An 18,605-nucleotide genomic window follows, 5' to 3' on the forward strand; every position below is an offset into this window, starting at 1 on the left:
TTTACTTTTTAAAACTTTATTGATTTTCCACCTGATCAAAGCATGGGGTATTTAACAGTATTATACATAATATTTTTACATAGAAAACTTTACATAGCATTTCATATTATATAATTCTGCTTTATTCTTTCAAAAATGTTTACATCCATTGGGCAAGGAATGCTTTTCATTAAATTATCAATATTAAATGCACTTAATCATTGTGTATAGATGAAATCAAAGTAGCTAGTAACTAACTTTTAGGCATTTTGAAAGAGGAAAAACATACATTTTGCACATAAAGAAATGTTTGATGCAAATATGCAAGATAAAATTTTTTAAAAAATTAGAACACTGAGAAAACTCACAAATTTGATGAGTGTCATTTTCTGAGAGCAAGGATTTTCAGATGGAGTCATTCTTTACGATGCTCAGCTTTGGTTTTTTGTTTTGTTTTGTTTTTTTAAGCTTCCCAAACCACAAAGCTGCTAGTAGACAACTCCAACTTCATGTGAGCTTTAGCTGTGTCTACCCTCCCACAAACAGTGAAACAGGGTTCAGGAGGATCCAGTGCCTACTGCCACCAGTATCCACTAGCACTGTAGCAACAAACACCTGAGTGGGGAGTCCACACCTGCATGTGCCAGCATGTTCTTTTAGAAGTAGAAAGACAACTAAATATATAGCCATAATCATAAAAGAACAACAACAAAACTTTTTTTTGAAGGTGGTGTCTTTATAGTTTTTCTCATTTTTTTTCACAAAAGTCACCTGTTGGAGGAAAGTGTTGTGTTTCCAGCTATCACTATACAGCTTTTCTAAAGTCTGCTTTAGTTTTACAGCATGAGGGAAGGTGTGCTTGACTCTAGGGCGCACACCAGACATCACATCCCCACTCTGTTTGTTGCTCAGATGCCAAAGCTGGTGATTTTCTTAACAGAACTGCTTGGAACTGCAGCTTGGGAACAGAAACTTCTTCAGAGACCAACACTTAAAGCATTCTGATAAAGAAATAAGGCCTTGGAAGATAAGCTGCTCCGCCCTTCCTCCTCTGCTGCAGCCAGGCAGCATCTGTCGGCTGTGAGGGTACACAGCTGTTCCCACTCTGCACTGATACCCAGTGGGCTGAAGCTACATTTGCCATGAGAAAGACTAGATTTGTTCATCACAAAGAATTTACCGAATGGCTTGTTTCTGGAGGTCAGGGACACCACTGTCCACTGACAAGGAAAGTTACCCTGAATGGTTTTACACTGCTTTTAAAAGATCTATTGCTGTACAATTCAAATGCATCATTCAGAAAAATCAATCTTTTTACACAACAAAATGATAAAGAAATTCAAGCCCAAAAAAGTCAGTAAGAAAACACACTGACACACTCCTCACCCTGTAAGGGGCAAAAATTACAGAGGAGGCAGGGAACACTGGGGGCGAAGGGCTGGTGTAGATGGGTGGAATGTCACATGACAGGGGAGGGGAGCCACCAGCCAGGGACACAGCTTAGGCAGGATGCACCCACTGAACATACATGCATGTTCCCTGATTACATGTGTGGTACAAATACTGCAGGGACCACTGAGAGCTGAGGTCATGCTGAGTGGCAACACCAGGGAGGACACCTCAGGTGCAGGTTTGCGGTGCAGTAAAAGATGTAACAGACTCGACACGTCAGTCACATGTGCTCACACTTGCACTTACACCAACATTCTCCCACAATCCCGTCCTGCGAGGTCATGGCCCTCTCAGCTGATGTGTAAGTAATGATCTCAACCTGCTACTTTTTTTTTCTTTGGTAGAGAAATTAAAATACTTTTTGGGAAATAAAAGCATAAACACAAGTTCTGCTGGCCAAACTGAGCATGTGGCGAGGCTGTCAAAAACAACAGAAAAAAACAGCAAAAGCACCAGGAATCCCTCTCTAGAAAGAAAAAAAGGGTCCAATTCCACAGACGCACTCCCAAGGGATGACTAACTTCTAAGGCACCAGAGTTGACATAATACAACCCCAATTTGTAGGACTTGATGCAGACAGAAGTCTGGATGTTTCCCCTGCATTTCACAACACAGCTTAGCACTCAGTGCTGCCCCAGGTGAACAGTGGGGGAGGGCAGACAAGGAATCGGGTGTTGTCTTTTTCACGGGCTCCAGATCGTTTAAGCTTCCTCTAGCTTTGCTGCTGTGGGTGTTGGGAGCGCTCAGAATTCTCTCTATGTGGTTCTGGGCATGACACCATTACCAGTGTAAGGACCCCAGAATCTAATCTTGCCAAAGACGCCAGCTCCTGGCTCTAGTTAACAGAAGCTCTAGGTGCCACCCCGGCCGCTGTCAGAGTCCAGCTGTGCTGGCCCCACAGTAGCTCTAGATCCACTCACGGCAGGGTGGAGGGGGCACCGGAGTGGCCCTTTTTACACTAAGTTACTGTCCCCTCCTTTGATGGTCCCTCTAACAGGGACGGCAAAGCAGCCACACTAACCGTCAGACACTCTGCTGAGGAAAAACTATAAAGGTTTACTCAAGGATAAACAAACTGGGTCAGGTGTTTCATTTTCACTACTATTTCATATTAGAGATTTCAGAGAGATGTGCAATGCATTCTGGAAAATTTATCTAGAAAATTTAACGGAACACTAACCCACAAATACTTTAAGGAAGGCTAACACCTTCATTAAATTCTTTTTTCCCTACAGACTTTGTCTCCCCACCTTACTAAAACAGGGAGCCATGAGGCACTACATTTTCTTTAAACCTTGCAAGCTCTTTACATCTACTAAGCTCTGCCTTTAATCAAATTTTCAATAATATAACTTTGTAAAATACTTTAGAAATCACTCAGACAATAACAAAACATAAGAAATAACCTTCTTTTCCCTACCTTTCTTAATCTAAATAGGCTGACCCAAAACTGACACAAACATTCAAACTTCTCTAATACATTCAAACAACAAAACACCCAGCATATTTAGGCGGCAGTTAGCCTTTACAAGGAATTTTATTAACACACTCTCCAATAAACACGAATCTATACAGCGATGTTCATTACATCCAAGGAGAACGACTTCCTCCAACAAAACATTTATCGCCAGTCTTGGAACTCTTTGAGGAAACGGTGGTTTTCACAACGACAGATGTGACAGTTTTGTCAGCGAAACGGAATGATGGATGGAGAACTGACTCTCCATCACTGTGTTACTGGTATGCAATGGGTTAATGAGACACCGTGAGCCTCTGCTGGGGACTCTGAGGAGGTCAGTGCACAGGTCACCGCTATCCAGGTCTGAACCCCAACAGGGTGTTTGCCAGCCAGGATGTCATGACAGATACTCTGCAGAACTATAGCAGTGACCTTGGGAGCCAGTGCTACCACGTCGATGACAGTGCTGCGGGCACTTGTGATGGCTCCTCTGGAATCCATATCTTATACACCAGGCCTATCCGCAGGAAGAACTTCCGAAGAACTGCTCGGAGCTCAGGGATCAGGTCAAACTGCATGATTTCACACAAGTAGGGGTAGTATACAGAAGCGTGTGCTTTGAACTTGCAGTGGGAAAGCAGAAAGCCAAGTTAGACACGGAACATTTCTTTGGTTTTGCACCAGTTTTCTAAAGGTATTTATCTCAGTCTAAACAACAATATTCAATAATACTGCTGCAGCTTTTTCTTATTAAAACTTGCTGCAGCTAAAACTTGTTTTAGCTGGATGACATGGCATATGCCTAAACCGGAAGACTACAGGTTCTGGGTCAGTCTGGGCTACATAGCAAGACCTCTCTTGGCCGGGCAGTCATAGCATACTCATGAAAACGAGATCTGGGTGTGATTAGTTGGTAGAGTGCTTGCCTAGCATGCATGGGGCCTTGAGTTCAATCTCTAACACCACACAAATCAATAAGTAAATAAATCCCCCTCCCCCGGAACTCACTCTGTAGATCAGGCTTCCTTAAACTCACAGAGATCCGCCTGCCTCTGCCTCCTGAGGCCAGATGGTAAATAAATCTTATACTGCTGCAGAAGTAGAGGCAGAAAGATCGGGTGATCTTCAGCTCACAGAGAGTACTAGGCTAGTCTGGGCTATATGAGGCCCTATCACAAAACACCCTTAACGAACCTGTCCATTTTAATGAACAGGTTTAGCTATAATAGTCTTGTTGTCCCCAACAGCCACAAACATGGTTCACAATTCATCCCTTCTCAGCTGGGGTTCCTGGGAAAGGCCCTGTCATCAGAAGACATCCACTTTCCTAATGAACTGTTTGCACAGTCATCTTAACTAGAGGAAAAGCACCTACCCCGACCAGAGTCTGCAGGAGACATTAGCATTCACTGTACCTTTTCATCGTTAATTTTGAGGGTTTTGGTTAGGAGTAACAGCAGGAGATTTGTCCATGCTTCCCGATGGCTTTCAGAGTTCACAGTAGTGAAATAGGCAAGTGCTTCACTGCAAACCCTGGAATGAAGAGACAGGCATTCAAGACAGTAGTTGGCATTTCACGTCCAGTGAAGAGTCAGATTCCTTCAGTGCCCTACTGAATACCTACACTGGCTGTGCCAGCCTGGGCAAACCATCAGGTCCTCATTTTTTCTGTCACATGAAAGCATGGCTCTGGCAATGGCCAATGTGAAGCTCGGTCAATCTGCAGCACGTGAAACACTGAGGACTTCTTCACTGTATATATTAACTGTCTCCCTCCTCACTCATAACCACGTGAAATTGCTTCAGACTTAAATGTTGTGCGGCAGCCCTGACAAGAGATGCTAGGAGCCTATGCTTTAGACTTGATTTAATGACAAGGGTATGGAAAAAATAAGGCGGGATAATTATGAGTTCAAACTAGTCAATTTTCGGTGGTATACAGGGACATAAACTCCCCCCCCCTAAAAAAAAAGATGAAGGAGGAGAAATCAGCTATAAAATATTCTCATGTGTCCTTTAAAACAATGGAATTCCTTTCTCCTATCTTATGGTAATAATTTTATACCCTTTCCAGCTGTCTTACAGTGAGAATACTATAATAGACTTTTGTTTGATCTTTTGAAATAGGATCTCATGTAGCCCAGGTTGCTTCAGACTGACCAAGGATGACCTTGAATTCCTAAATGTTGGGATTACAGGTGTATGCCACCATCCCTAGCACTAAGTCTTGACTGAAAGAATTATTTGATTAAAGGAGCTACAATGGTTCTTCCCCACCCTTCCTTTGGACAGAACAATGTTTGTGTTCTTTCTGGCCGGTGGTTTTCCACAGAAGCAGTAGAGGTATAAATGGCTTTAGCTCAGGGAAAAATAAAGGTTGCTGTTCTTCCACCTGAAAAGAAGCCTGTGTCTCAATTCCGGCAATCCCCCCAACCCTGCACAGCATGGATGCCAAGAACAGAAGGAGAAATCTGGGAGGAGAGGGAACAAGACAACAAGGAGAGGAGGACATCAGGGGCCTGCCACCCAGCTGCACAGCAAAGCCACAGAGAAAGTAGTAAAGGAAGGTCTACAGAAATAGAGAAAGAGAAAAGCCCAGAGGCCAAAGAAAGTCAGAATAATTTAAGATAAGAAAAGCTGGCAAGAAACAAGCCGAGCTAAGGTCGCAAGTTTATAGCTAAGAATGAGCCTCCGTGTGTCATTTATTTGGGTGGCAGGACCCTCAAAAAAAGTCAAAAGAGTAAAATACCCACAACTCTTAACCCCTGACCTATCGTTCTGGCCCTTTCCCATTCTTTTTAATTCACAGAATTATTATGTAAAATTAACGGGAAAACAATCTTACGTTAAAAGTCGCTGCTGTATTTCACCCCAAGAATCCCTGCGGTCCTCGTCGACATACATTCTAAACAAGATCCTCAAACAACAGGCCAGGCTGCTGGTTTCTTGTTTGAGAAGATTGGGTTTGGACTTGCCCTTGAAACCTAGAGAGAAAAGGCAATCAGGTCAACAGTGCAGATTACCAGCCTGGACAGTACTGAGATGCTATGGGAGGTAGTCCTCTAGTTACGCCAAGAAACTGTGAGGCAGATGGTGGTGGTCATGACTTTCCAGGGTGACCTGTGCAGATGGTGGCGGTCACGACTCTCCAGGGTGACCTGTGCAGATGCAGTGCTTCTTCCATTTAGTGTGATAAAGATGTCAGTTTCATCTCAGACCCAACAGCTCTTAAGAATTCTAGCACTCATGCTGGGCGGTGGTGACACAAACCTTTAATCCCAGCACTCACGAGGCAGAGGCAGGCGGACCTCTGTGATTTTGAGGCCAGCTTGGTCTATAAGAGCTAGTTCTAGGACAGGCTCCAAAGCTACAGAGAAACTGTGTCTCAAAAAAACCAAAAAAGAAAAAAAGAATTCTAGTGTTCAGGCTGGCAAGAGGACCCAGTGAGAAAAGGCACTTACTGTGTAAGCCTAAAGACCTGAGTTGACTCCACAAAGCTGTCTTCTGACAGCCACAACACATATGTTATGGTATGTACACACCTTCATGTCATGCACACACAATAGTTTTTAAATTTTAAGAAAGAATTTCCTTTAATCCCAGCACTTGGGAGGCAGAGACAGGTGAATTTTTGTGAGCTCAAGTTCTAAGATAGCCAAGCCTATATAGAGAAAGCCCATATCACCAAAAAAGAAAAGAAAAGAAAAAAAAAGATCGATGTGGGATTCCTCTCTGTATGCTGTGAATACCATTGGTTAATAAAGAAACTAGTTTGCCCTGATAAGGAATGTAGGTGGGGAAAACTAAACTGAATGCTGGAGAAAGGAAGTGGGGTCAGAGAGAAGCTATGTAGCCCTACCAGAGACAGACACCAGAACTGTCAGAACGTTACTGGTTAAGCCACTGTCACATGGCGATACACAGATTAATGGAGATGGGTTAAATTTATATGTAAGAGTTAGCCAAGAAGAAGCTACAGATAATAGGCCAAGCAATGATTTAGTTAATACAGTATCTTTGTGGTTATTTCGGGTCTGAGCTGCCCCGCAGCCGGGAAAATAAATTAATGGCCTTTTCTCCAACAGATGATGGAAGTTTTTTGCCTACAAAGCACATATAAGAACAGTTTTTTTTTAAAGTATGAAAATATCTTTTATACATTTATAATAGATAAAATATTAATGTAAAATTAATAATTACATTAATAATTAGAATTAACTAAACATTAGTATATAAAATATTAATATATATAAAATATCAGCCAGAGATGTGCCAATTACTCTGGACAAAACCTTCCCACAGGCAATGGGCATGGACAACAGTCATTTAAGATGGGCAAGGTAGCGCATGCCTTTAATCCCAGCACTCATGGTAGAGGCAGATGGATCTTTGAGGTTCTACAGAGTGAGTTCCAGGATAACCAGGTCTACATAGAGTAGACCTGTACCAAAACCCAAACCAAACCCAAACCCAAACCAAACCAAAAAACCCACGCAAAACAAACTAAACAACGACAACAAAAAACCCTCAGAGTTAGACGTAGTGGCCACAGCTGCAACCTTACCAATCAGGAGGCTGAGATGGGGACTACCTACCATGTGTTTCAGGTTGGACTGAGCTACTAGCAGGTTCTAGGGTAGCCTGAGCTCATAGCAAACAATTTTGCTTCGACAGAACAAAGTATCTGGGGAGAAGGTTAAGGGATCGTAACAAAAGTCTGTAGTATGTTTTGGTAAAGTTCAGAATTGTAAGACTCCTACACTCTCTACCCCTGGAAAAAAATATATAAATATCATATAGGCTGGCAAGATGGTTCAGTGGTCAAGAGCACTGGCTGCTCTTCTAGAGGACCCAGCTTCAGTACCCAGCACCCACATGGAGGCTCACAGCTGACTGCAACTCTATTCCGAGAAGATGTAGTACCCTCTTCTGACCTCCTTGGACATCAGGCATGTGGTACACCAACATACATGCAGGTAAAACGCTCATACACATAAAAACAAACAATAAATTAAAACAATATTAACATGAGAACTCTCTCCAAAGACTTTAGCATTTTAGGATGGTTGCTGGTATGGCTTGTCACAAGCCTGTCTATGTGCCCCACCTGCTCTCCAAAGAACAGTTCGCTGCTCATAGTTGGAATTAAAGGCCTTGGAGAACGAATGGGACTCCTGCAGGCAGTCCAACAGCTTGAAGAGGTGCTGGGAAGACATGAACTTGTACATGCCCTGATTCTCCGTCTCGATGTGGATATCTGCATCCAGTGTGTCTTGCTGGAGGGGAGAGACAAGACGGCTGAGTGAAGAGTTTAGCGGGTACTGAGGCATTGTTATGGCAGACAGACAAGACAGTCCAAGTCTCTGAGAATCACTCTTGGAGTGCTTCCACTCAAGAGTCTGTCCTGGCTGTATCCTGAGTGGCTGTGTGGTGGCGGGCTTGGGGCCCGTGTTTCCAAGTTGTCCGTACTGTCTGCTGCATAAGCAGGGGGTGTGCTTCAGTACCTCACTACAGCATTGTGCTTTCTCTTTTCAAATGTGATCAAAGTGTCAGATGGCCAGAGTCCCAAGCTAACAAAGACAGGGAGAGCAGAGCTAAGCCCATGACTATTGGCGCTCAGTCAGATGACCACTCAAGCCCAGTGATGACCTTAAGACCGGCTAAACATGTGTGCAGTGCTCCAAACTGTTAGTCAATGTGCAGCCTGAAACCTGACACACGCTCAAGAGACTTTTATATTTCTGGAAATTTCTAGGAATTGGCCATCCTCCCTGTAAGAGGCTGAAGAGGAAAGACCATAAAATGTCCTAAGTTGATCTAAAACTCTGGAGCAGTTGTCAAAACTCCAGCTGATGCCATATGTGCTGACACACACCTACCTGCTATCCCAGCTGAGACAGGATGATCAGGACTAGCCTGAGCTACCCAGTGAGTTCCAAGCCAGTCTGAGCTGTACAGTGAGACCATAATTGAAAAAGCAGATGCTAAACTCCATACAAGATTTGGATTGGTAGAGATATCTTGAAAACACAAGATTGGAGGGCTGATATTCCCAGCTTCTAAAACACTAAAAAGCTACGGTAATCAGGTTAGCGTTCTGCTGGCACATAGGTAGATGGCGATGAATTAAGCAGCATGGAGACACAGAAATAGGCCTTGTACTAGTGACTTCTGAGACAAATGCCAGGAAAGGAAAGACTGCATCCGTGCTGACAGCGCAAGACCATCACACACCAGAAACAAAAACTGGATTCCCACCTTCCACAGTACATAAGAACTAAGACATGTTTGAAGATCTAAGGAAACCTCATGTAGAGCACTCTTTCTTTTGAGACAGGGTCTCTTTTATGTCGCCCTGGCCATCCTGAAACTCACTCTGTAGACCAGGCCATCCTTGAATTCACAGAGCTTCTCCTGTCTCTGCCTCTAGAGCACTATGATTAGAGGTGTGCACCACCACCTCTGGTCACTTATATAAACATCTTAAAACAGCTAGAGAGGGGGCTCAGCAGTTAAAGAACACTGGCTGTAATTCACATGTTGGCTCACAACTGACTGTAACTCCAGTTCCAGGAGATGTAATGACCTCTCTTGGCCTTCCTGGGCAGCAGGCACTTTATGCACAGATACATACGCAGACAAAACACCCATACACATAAAATTAAAAAAAAAACTCTTAAAATATGGTTCTATAACTAAGTATGGTGGGGTGCACCTGTAACCCTAGCACTGGGGATGTAAAGGCAGGAGACGGAACACAGCCCAGCGTGGGTTAGGAAGCAAGTTCAATGCCAGTCTTGGCAGACATGAGAGCCTGTCTCAAAAAAAACAAACAAGCCAGGTGGTGGTGGCACACTCCTTGAATCGAGCATTTGGGAGGTAGAGGCAGGTGGATCTTTGAGTTTGAGGCCAGCCTGGTCTACAGAGGGAGTTTTCTAGGACAGTCAAGGCTACACAGAGAAACTCTGTCTTGAAAAAAATTAAAACCAAAACCAAAAACTAAAAACACACATAGAAAGGGAGAGGAGTTTTCAGTCATAACTGATAAGGAATGAGCATGTATTATACACACATAACTTAGAGTTTAACAGTAAAGCAGTAATTATAAAATGGTGAAGTGTCCACCAAATTAGACGGTAGACTCTATTACTGTTAAGGACACCATCTGAGGGGCAGAGGTGGGACATTTTTCTTTTTTAGTGAGTAAGAGTACTGCTGTGTAGTGGCCTGTTTTAGCTTCTGCAGCACTGGGATTACAGGCAAGCACTGCCACACCCAGTATTAGTCATAATGGCCAGAGGAGCAACTGTGCTGTGGAATGGCCACAGCAGAATGTTATGTGGCCATATGTCAATAGATACTGCTGTGCTGTGTAATACAAATGAACTCAAAACTCCCTGCTAAATTAAAGGATCACACTCCAAAGTTCGCACTCTGTACTCTTTATATGAGATGCTCTCAACAGGCAAATCCAGAGACAGAAAGCCAATATGTAACTCGCAGGGTCAGAAAGAGGGATGATGGGGACTGCTTTCACAGGAAAACATTCTCAAGTGACAATGTCTGAACGCCTTTGTAAAAACAAAGGATTGGATTGCTTAGCTTAAAAAAAAAATGAAAAGGACAGAACAAGCAGCTGTGTTAAATTCAGCAGTACTGATCTACTTAGGTGGTGACAGGGCTGAGGCTCTGCCGGGTTACAGGTTGCTGGCTGACTGCAGCCCCTCACTCACAGCATGCTAGCCTCAAACCAGCAAAGTCTCCAATGCAGCATAAGGTTATTGCCTGGATGCTGGACACTAGTTCTGCTTCTAGAATCCTTTACACACAGAGAGCCTCACATACAATACAAAGATGTGCTTCCTAAAGAAAAGCTGGGGATGCTACGTTTATTTTGTGTGCATGGGTGCCACAGCATGTGTATGGAGGTCAGAGGGAGTCGCTTCCCTCCTTTTACTTTGTTGGTCCAACTCAGGTTGTCAGGATCAGTGGCAAATGCTTCATTCACTGAGCCATCTTACTGGCTTCAGGGGTTTTTATATACATATTGTCCCTCTCACATTTTTGTTGTAGTTTTCTTTGTAATCCCATGGCTTGCTTTTGTTTCTGATCTTGCTTTTGATTTCTGAGACAAGGTCTTATGTAGCTCAAGCTAGCTGCAAACTTACTTAGTAGCCCAGGCAGGCCTTGAACTCATGACAACTCTCTGGGCTTAGCCTACTGAAAGCTGGGATCTCACACGTGTGCCACCACACAGCCTTCTCAGTTATTGATGATAAAGCTGTATAGCAAGGATAGGGAGTTTCCCTGAGATAAATAACCTTTCCCTAGCACCAAGGGAGGGTGGTACCTGGGAAGTGCTCTGCTGGTAAGCCAGCTCTCGGGGGAATAAAGACCTTTGCCTTTCAGTGTTCTCCCATCTCTGTGGTGTATGTTGTTTCATTGTGCTCAACTGCCAGTGACCAGCACAATGTTTCTAAGGGTGGACAGAGATGAGCATGATGGGATTGGGACTGCCCACCTGTGTTGGCTCCAACATGCTGCTGCTACTCACAGCCTCCCATGGACAAGAGCGCCCCAGCCCAGGCCCTGGGGTGGTTACCTGGGCAGCAACCATGTGCTCTGCATCCTCCTTTTTGCTGGTCGCAGGGTAAAACACAATGTTGTCAATGGTCTGTATCAACTCCAGCTGAACCACACACTTGATGAGGAGGCTGGCCAACAGCTTCTGATCTACAAAGATAACAAACATTAATCCTGACAATGACTCAGTACTCTTCACTGAGCTCTTCCTGTGTGCCAAGAACACTTGGTGCTGTGGCATGGCAATGAATGAAAACCCTGCTCCCCCAACCCCCACAGTATCCAAAACAATAGGTAGGACCTAAGAGTGGTGTTCGGTGGCATGACAGGGCAGAGAGAGGTGAACCACCAGGGCTGTGTTGCAAGCTTAAGCAAATTGCCAAATGTCTCCCCCAAAAAGTGGTTATGAAACAACAGAAGGAAAAGAAAGGAAAGCAGAAAAGGAGGAAAATTCAGGAAAATTTAAAAGGAAAGTAAGAAAAATTGAACAAAGATCTGAAGGTGAGAGAATCGACAGCCGAACCTGTGTCTTCCAGCAAGTTTCACCGTCAGCCACAGCACTCCTACATCGCAACTGTGGACTGCGCCCTCATGGCAGGCAGGCAGGGTGCTGACACCAGCTAGCTTCTGCAAGCAGGCATAGCTCAGTTTATAAGGGTCCAGAGAGCTCTTCTAAGTTCTTAGTTTCTTGGCCCCTTTTCTTCCGTCTTGGAAGTAGTGCAGCTTTCTGCATCTCCTACTTCTCTACATCTTCGACATGCTCTTTAGGGCACTTGTACCCATGAGGTTCTAGATTTGATCCCTACCCCTGGGGTGGGGTATGAGGAGGTGATCTTTTACACTGTGGAATGGTGAACCTTTGCCTGGTCACAGTTCTTTATTCTGACTGCTACCTGTTCTACAATGCAGTCCAGTCACAAGAGGCTGACTCCATGCACCCTGTGTCTCCAGCTCGAGGGCTTGAGCATCTCAAAAGTGCTGTCCAATTCGTGGTCCACTAGATAAAATGAAACTCTCTCTCTCAGCGTATGAGAGAACTAGAATGTTGGAAAGTCCAGTACAGCTACAGTGATAGGAAGATGGAAAGCAGTTGTCTTTTTAAACGTGGGTGTAAAAGTCTACAACCGTGTAACAACCCTCTCTGTAGAACATTCCAACTTTCGAGGGAATGAAGATTCAGTTCAGGGGGAGAATGTTTCCCTAGCATGTAAAGCCATGGGTTCAATCTCCAGAAACACCTAAAATAGTTTTTTGGGGGGAGGATTTTTTTATGTATATGACTGTTTTCCCCGCACAGACACTTGTGTTGTATGTGCATTCCTGGTACCCAAGGAGGCCAGAAGAGGGCATCAAATCCCCTGGAGCTGAAGTTATAGAAGGTTATGAACCTCCAAGTAGAACTCGACCCAAATTTAGGTCCCTATAAGAGCAGGCAGTGCTCTTAACTGCTGAGCCACCTTATCTTTCCAGCTCCCTAATCAAACTTTAATTTTAAAAAATACAAAGTCATCTAGGTGTGGTGGCACACGCCTATGATCCCCAGTGCTCAGGCAGCAGAGGCAGGCGGATCTCCTTGAGTTCAAGGCCAGCTGGTCAAAGCAAGTTCCAGAAAAGCCAAGGCTACACAGAGAAACTCTGACTCAAAAAACAGAAACAAAACAAAAACACAGTGACATTAGCTGGGCATGGTGGCACACCTTTAATTCCACACTTGGAGGCAGAGTTCTAAGTAGCAAGCTCTGACCTAATAGCAACCTCCAGGACAGGCAAGACTATATGCAGAGAACTTGTCTCAAACAAAAAATACAAAGAAGTTGTAGCTGACAGTAATAAAAAACCAAACTATTCAGCCAGGTATGGTAGCCATATCCTGGAGGCTGAATCAGGAGTTGGGAAGACTGTAAGTTTCAGACCAGCAGAACTAAAGTTAGATTGTGGTTCACAAAACAAAACAAAACAAAGAAATTGTGCAGACATTTTGGGCTCAGAAGGGAGGCTGAGTTGGGAAAGCAGGAGAAGAATTAACTGCTGCCTGCAGGCACAGCAGGGACTCCGGTCCCAGATACCTCTCCAAATGCAGACATCTTGCTGCCTGAGTGGGTCTCCTACTGAGAGAAATTAATACCTAACCCCATCCAACTAATGACCTGATTTAGAGGTGATGACAAATCAGGAACCTTTAATCCTCTGGCTCTGAGCAGTCACCAAAGGACAGGACCTCAGTCTCAGGGGCCTTCTCTGTGGATTTCAAGGTGACTTTTATTCCTTTAAAAGGTAACAGGGATCACACATTGTCTTATCCTACTGTGGTGCTTCAGAAGTGAAGTCAGTGTTTTACTTCATAGCCTGGCATGCGCAGAATGGGGTGAGACTGCTCGGAAGACAAATGACGGGGGACACCACTTCAGACAGAACTGGAACACTGTGAAGTGTCAAAACTGTCTGGCCCTGTCTACTACACATAAACAGGGTCATACAGTGCAGCCCTGGATGGCATGGAACTATCTATACAGATCAGGATAGGAACGTCAAACCCAGAAATTCACTGCTAGAATTAAAGGCATGCTCAATGCCACATTCCAGGTGTTTTTTTCTTTGAAGTAACTGGAATTGGTTTGCAGAGTGCCTACAGCTCCAGGTGAGCATGACGGACACAGAGAACAGGTTCTCACAGACATGGGAAAAGGCTCCGGTCAATCATAATTAAACAGAAATCACTCTAGAGACATATAATTTTATTGAGGTATTTCCAAAGATCATGCAAACAGGAGCACCCTTAACAGATGGCAGTCTGGAAGCATCCATCAAAATATCAAATGCTCTTCTTACCCTCTAACCCCACTACTAGTTAATTTCTAGGAATTTTCTAATGACGTGTGTTAAAATATGTCATGCAGAACAGTACACAAGGGTGATAGTCACAAATGAAGCAATAATTAAACAATAACTGTTCATTATTAAGATTCATTTAAACAAAGATGCATCTGTATACTGGGGTACAGATAACAGTAGGAAGGAATGTGAAAACTATGTATTGATAGTGAATGATGCATTAAGTGAAAACAGACTATCACATACTATCCTATAACTGGTATAAAAAGGAGAGGAGGACATGTGTGTGTAGGTACATATGTGAATATATACATGCATGTATTTGCAAGTATATGGATAAAATGACTTGAGAGAGGCTGAAGTGAGCCTGTCAACATTGTGGCATGGGAAAGAGGAAGAACAGGAAGAGCAGTGTTCTGTTTGGCACTTCTGTGCTTTCCAAACATGTGAGTCATGGCAACACACCCAGAACGAAAGAGTCTTACTTGCATATGGTGCACCCTTCCAGCTGTCATCAGTGGGGTTGGAGAACTGGCTCTGTCCTCTCTCGGAGGCATTTCTGTCTATGCTGCTTAAAGACTGACGGTCCAGGTCCAAATCCTAATGTAAATCAGAAAAAACAAAAAGACAATGTTTGCTTCTCTTTGGTGTCCAGCACAGATGTGACTTTTTAACCAACTTTTCACACCAATGGCTCATGTTAAATTAGTTAAAATTTCACAGTCTCCTATTTAAACTCAAGACATTTCTCTACACATTATAATGACGAGTATGACAGTTTTTTAATTAGGTCAAGTTCAAAAATAAACTAGCAATGTTGTAGCTTCTGATATTAAAATGAATATTTAAAGACAGAACTAAAATGATGAACAAACAAAATGGCACAGCAGGTAAAAGTGCTTGCTGCTGAACCTTGTTACCCAAGTAAAAGTTACTTTAGGTTTTTAGAGACAAGGTCCCCCTATATAGCCCTGGTTGTTCTTGAGCTCACTATATGGACCAGGCTGGGTTTGAACTTACAGAGATCCATCCACATCTGAGCACTACTATACCCAGCAAACCCAGAAAATATTTAAACACCATGCTTTACTTTAAACTGAATAAACTCGTGGGCCAGTGAGATGGCTCAGCATGTAAAAGCACTGGCCACTATATCTACTGTTCAATCCTTGGAATCCACATTATGAACTGAAAAGTACTTCTCCAGGTAGTCCTTTAGATACAGGTGGGGACAGAAACACACACAATTAAAAAAATCTAGGGCTGGAGAGATGGCACAGTGGTTAAGAGCACTTGCTGCTCTTCCAGAGGTCCTGAGTTCAACTCCCAGCAACTACATGGTAGCTCACAACCATCTGTAGTGAGATCTGGTGCTCACTTCTGGCCTGCAGGGACACATGCAGGCAGAACACTGTATACATAATAAATAAATAAGTCTAAAAAAATCTGAAAATAAAAATTGAATAAACTTTGACTTCATCTATCTTCATGTTTAAGGCCCAAATCATGGTGCGGGAGAACTGTCTGTATCCTGTCAATCATGTTTTAAATAAACACTGATTGGCCAGGCAGGAAGTATAGGCGGGAAAATCAGACAGGAAGTAGAATTCATGCAATGAAAACAGGAAAATTCTGGGAAGGAGGAAGCTGATTCCGCCCAGTCCTGCACAGACTGCTGAGGAAACATGATGTGATCAGCCAGCTAAATAAGGTACCGAGCTACATGGCAAAAATAGATTTTAAAAAAAAAGGGTTAATATAAGCTACAAAAGCTAATAAGTAGCCTGAGCTAATGGGCCAATCAGCTTATAACTTATGGAAACCTCTGTGTGATTTTCTTTGGGGCTAAACAACTGTGGAAAACGGGAAGGACAGAAACCCCCAACTAGCAGGACCTCATGTTAGAAAATCCTTTTAAAATCTAATGTTCTTAGTGTTATTTGGGAATGTAAATGAATCATACGCCTTTCTGAAGTACTAAAACAAAAATTGTTTTTGTCTGTTTTTGTTTTTCAAGACAGGGTTTCTCTGTGTAGCCCTAGCTGTCCTGGAACTTGTTCTGTATTGGGAACTCACAGAGATCCACCTGCCTCTGCCTCCTGCGTGCTGGTATTAAAGGTGTACACCACAAATGCCCAGCACAAAACAAAGAATTTTAAAAGAGATTTAAATTAGAATTTTTCGGTTAAGAGCACTGACTGTTCTTTCAGAGGAACAGAGATTGATCCCCAGTACCCAAGTTAGGCAGCTTCACAGCCACCTGTAACTCCAGTTCCAGGGGATCCGAATCCCTTTTCTGGACTCCATGGGCACTAACTATACTCACATGCACAAATCTATACTCATACACACAGATATACATGTATCACAGTTTTTTAAAATTAAAATTTATGTGACTTCATACAAAAAAGTACCTGTGTGGTGGCATATACCTTTTATCCCAGCACTCAGGAGGCAGAGGCAGGCGGATCTCTGTGAGTTTGAAGCCAGGCTGGTCTACAGAGCGAGTTCCAGGACAGCTAGTCTACACAGGGAGACCCTGGCTCAAAAAAACAACATCACCAAAAAAATAAAACAAAAAATACGATGATCACTTCTTTGGTGAGCAGGACACTGTTAATTCAGGAAAACAATAAGCAAGGAGCTGTTTGAGGATTTCAACAGAAAGCTGGCCCCAGAGAAAACAAACTTGCAGTACTGCGCAGCTCCTGAGAAGACCGTCTTAAAAAGACACAGAGACATGCTCACAAGGCTCTGCGCTCATTTATCTGCATAGAGTGTGAGCCCATGGCATGTGCAGACACAAAGGACAAGAAATGCACATGGGTTTTTACTGCAGAAGGAGACCTACTTAAAAAAAAGTACTTTTCTGTACTTCGTAGGAAATGATAAAGGTGTACTTAGTTCTTGGGGAGACGAGGCAGAGGGGCTCACTATGTATCCCCTGGCTAGTCTGGAACTCACAGAGATCTGCCTGCTTCTGTCTTGAGCACAGGGATCAAAGGTGTGCACTATCACACCAAGCAGGCATGTTAACAGTAGATCTTGTGAACCTTGTGAACTACAGAGCATATAGGCTGATCATTTGATGTGTTGTTTTTTTTTCCCCCAAGACAGGGTTTCTCTGTGTATTGACTGATGTTTTAAATTACATTTTATTTGCTTATTTTAAGTGCTGGGGTGGGCTAGGAAGGGAGGGTGTGCCATGGTGCACCTATGGGGTCAGAGGACTACCTGTAGGAGTCAGTTCTCTGCCTCTACCATGTGAGTCTAGGGCACTGAACGCAGGCCATTAGGCTTGGTAGCAAGTGCCTTTACCCACTGAGCCACCTTGTTAGCCTAGGCTGACTAATCTTATTAAGATATGAGAAGAGAATAAAGGAACCTACCAAATGTTTATCTGCTGACTCTTCCTCCATTCCTGCAGGTCTCCATGTGAGCAAACTTAAGAGAACAGGAGACAAGGCAAAGATCAGCATAAGTTGCACCCGGGAGCCCGGCGACGCCCCCTGGACACACGAACACGGTAACTGCCTTAGCACTTACACATGTGGAATGGTGGTTTTGAAAATATCCAACATGCAATTGCAGGTTTCGTCCCAAACAGCAGGGCTGAACTTCTCTCCATTGGATATCACTAGGTTCTCTAAGCAATTAGTACCTGATCGCGCCAACTGCTCATTATCTGCAAAATCCAATAGCATCTGCCATTAAACTTTAACTGCTGTCCTGACACCAACCAAATGGAATCCAGGTTCCATTGATTGATCCATGGTCTTTATCTGATACTGGGAGGTAAAGATTGGAGCTGGAGGTCTGTAGGTTTTAGTGAAACCAGGCTATAAAGAATCACATATTATAGCTGAAGTATGCCATTAAGAGGTCCAAATTGGGGCTGGAGAGATAGCTCAGTAGTTAAGAACACTGGCTGCTCTTCCAGAGAATCTGGGTTAAATTCCCAGCATCCACATGATAGTCCACAACTACTGTAATTTCTACCCAAGGGATTCCTCTCATGGCCTTCATGGACATTTAGCACACACTTGGTACACAGACATACATGCAGGTAGAATACTCATGCACATAAAATTTTAAAAATGTAAAAAAATGTATTTTTAAAGAAACACAGTGATCCAGTCAGTTTTGCTGGTAGGGGTGGAGGAAGATGAGAGTTTTACTGCTTTAGTTAATTGGCTCACATACAGGAAATAGCAGAATATGTAGAAAAATAGTGTTTTTGATTTAATCACTAACAACATTCCAATTTTTGCCATCAAAATAATATATCTGTTTGCTGCCT

The 18,605-nt window shown here is 43.4% G+C and overlaps 1 protein-coding gene across 3 annotated transcripts in view; it reads right to left on the reverse strand.

Moving 5' to 3' along the window:
- The window catches only part of Arfgef2 (ARF guanine nucleotide exchange factor 2), an 81,549-nt gene continuing 62,944 nt past the window's right edge, over positions 1-18,605 (reverse strand). For all 3 annotated transcript variants that reach the window (XM_048441111.3, XM_048441110.3, XM_048441109.3), the window contains 8 exons: positions 17,852-17,990; positions 17,695-17,749; positions 14,791-14,905; positions 11,493-11,623; positions 7,998-8,166; positions 5,736-5,874; positions 4,306-4,423; positions 1-3,513 (listed from right to left, as the gene is read on the reverse strand). In XM_048441111.3, the coding sequence (XP_048297068.3) occupies positions 3,337-3,513; positions 4,306-4,423; positions 5,736-5,874; positions 7,998-8,166; positions 11,493-11,623; positions 14,791-14,905; positions 17,695-17,749; positions 17,852-17,990 (1,043 nt within the window). In that variant the 3' untranslated portion in view covers positions 1-3,336. The remainder of the gene's footprint in view (positions 3,514-4,305; positions 4,424-5,735; positions 5,875-7,997; positions 8,167-11,492; positions 11,624-14,790; positions 14,906-17,694; positions 17,750-17,851; positions 17,991-18,605) is intronic.

Source organism: Myodes glareolus, chromosome 10 (genome assembly GCF_982192425.1).
Source record: "Myodes glareolus chromosome 10, mMyoGla1.1, whole genome shotgun sequence".
Lineage (NCBI taxonomy): Eukaryota > Metazoa > Chordata > Mammalia > Rodentia > Cricetidae > Myodes > Myodes glareolus.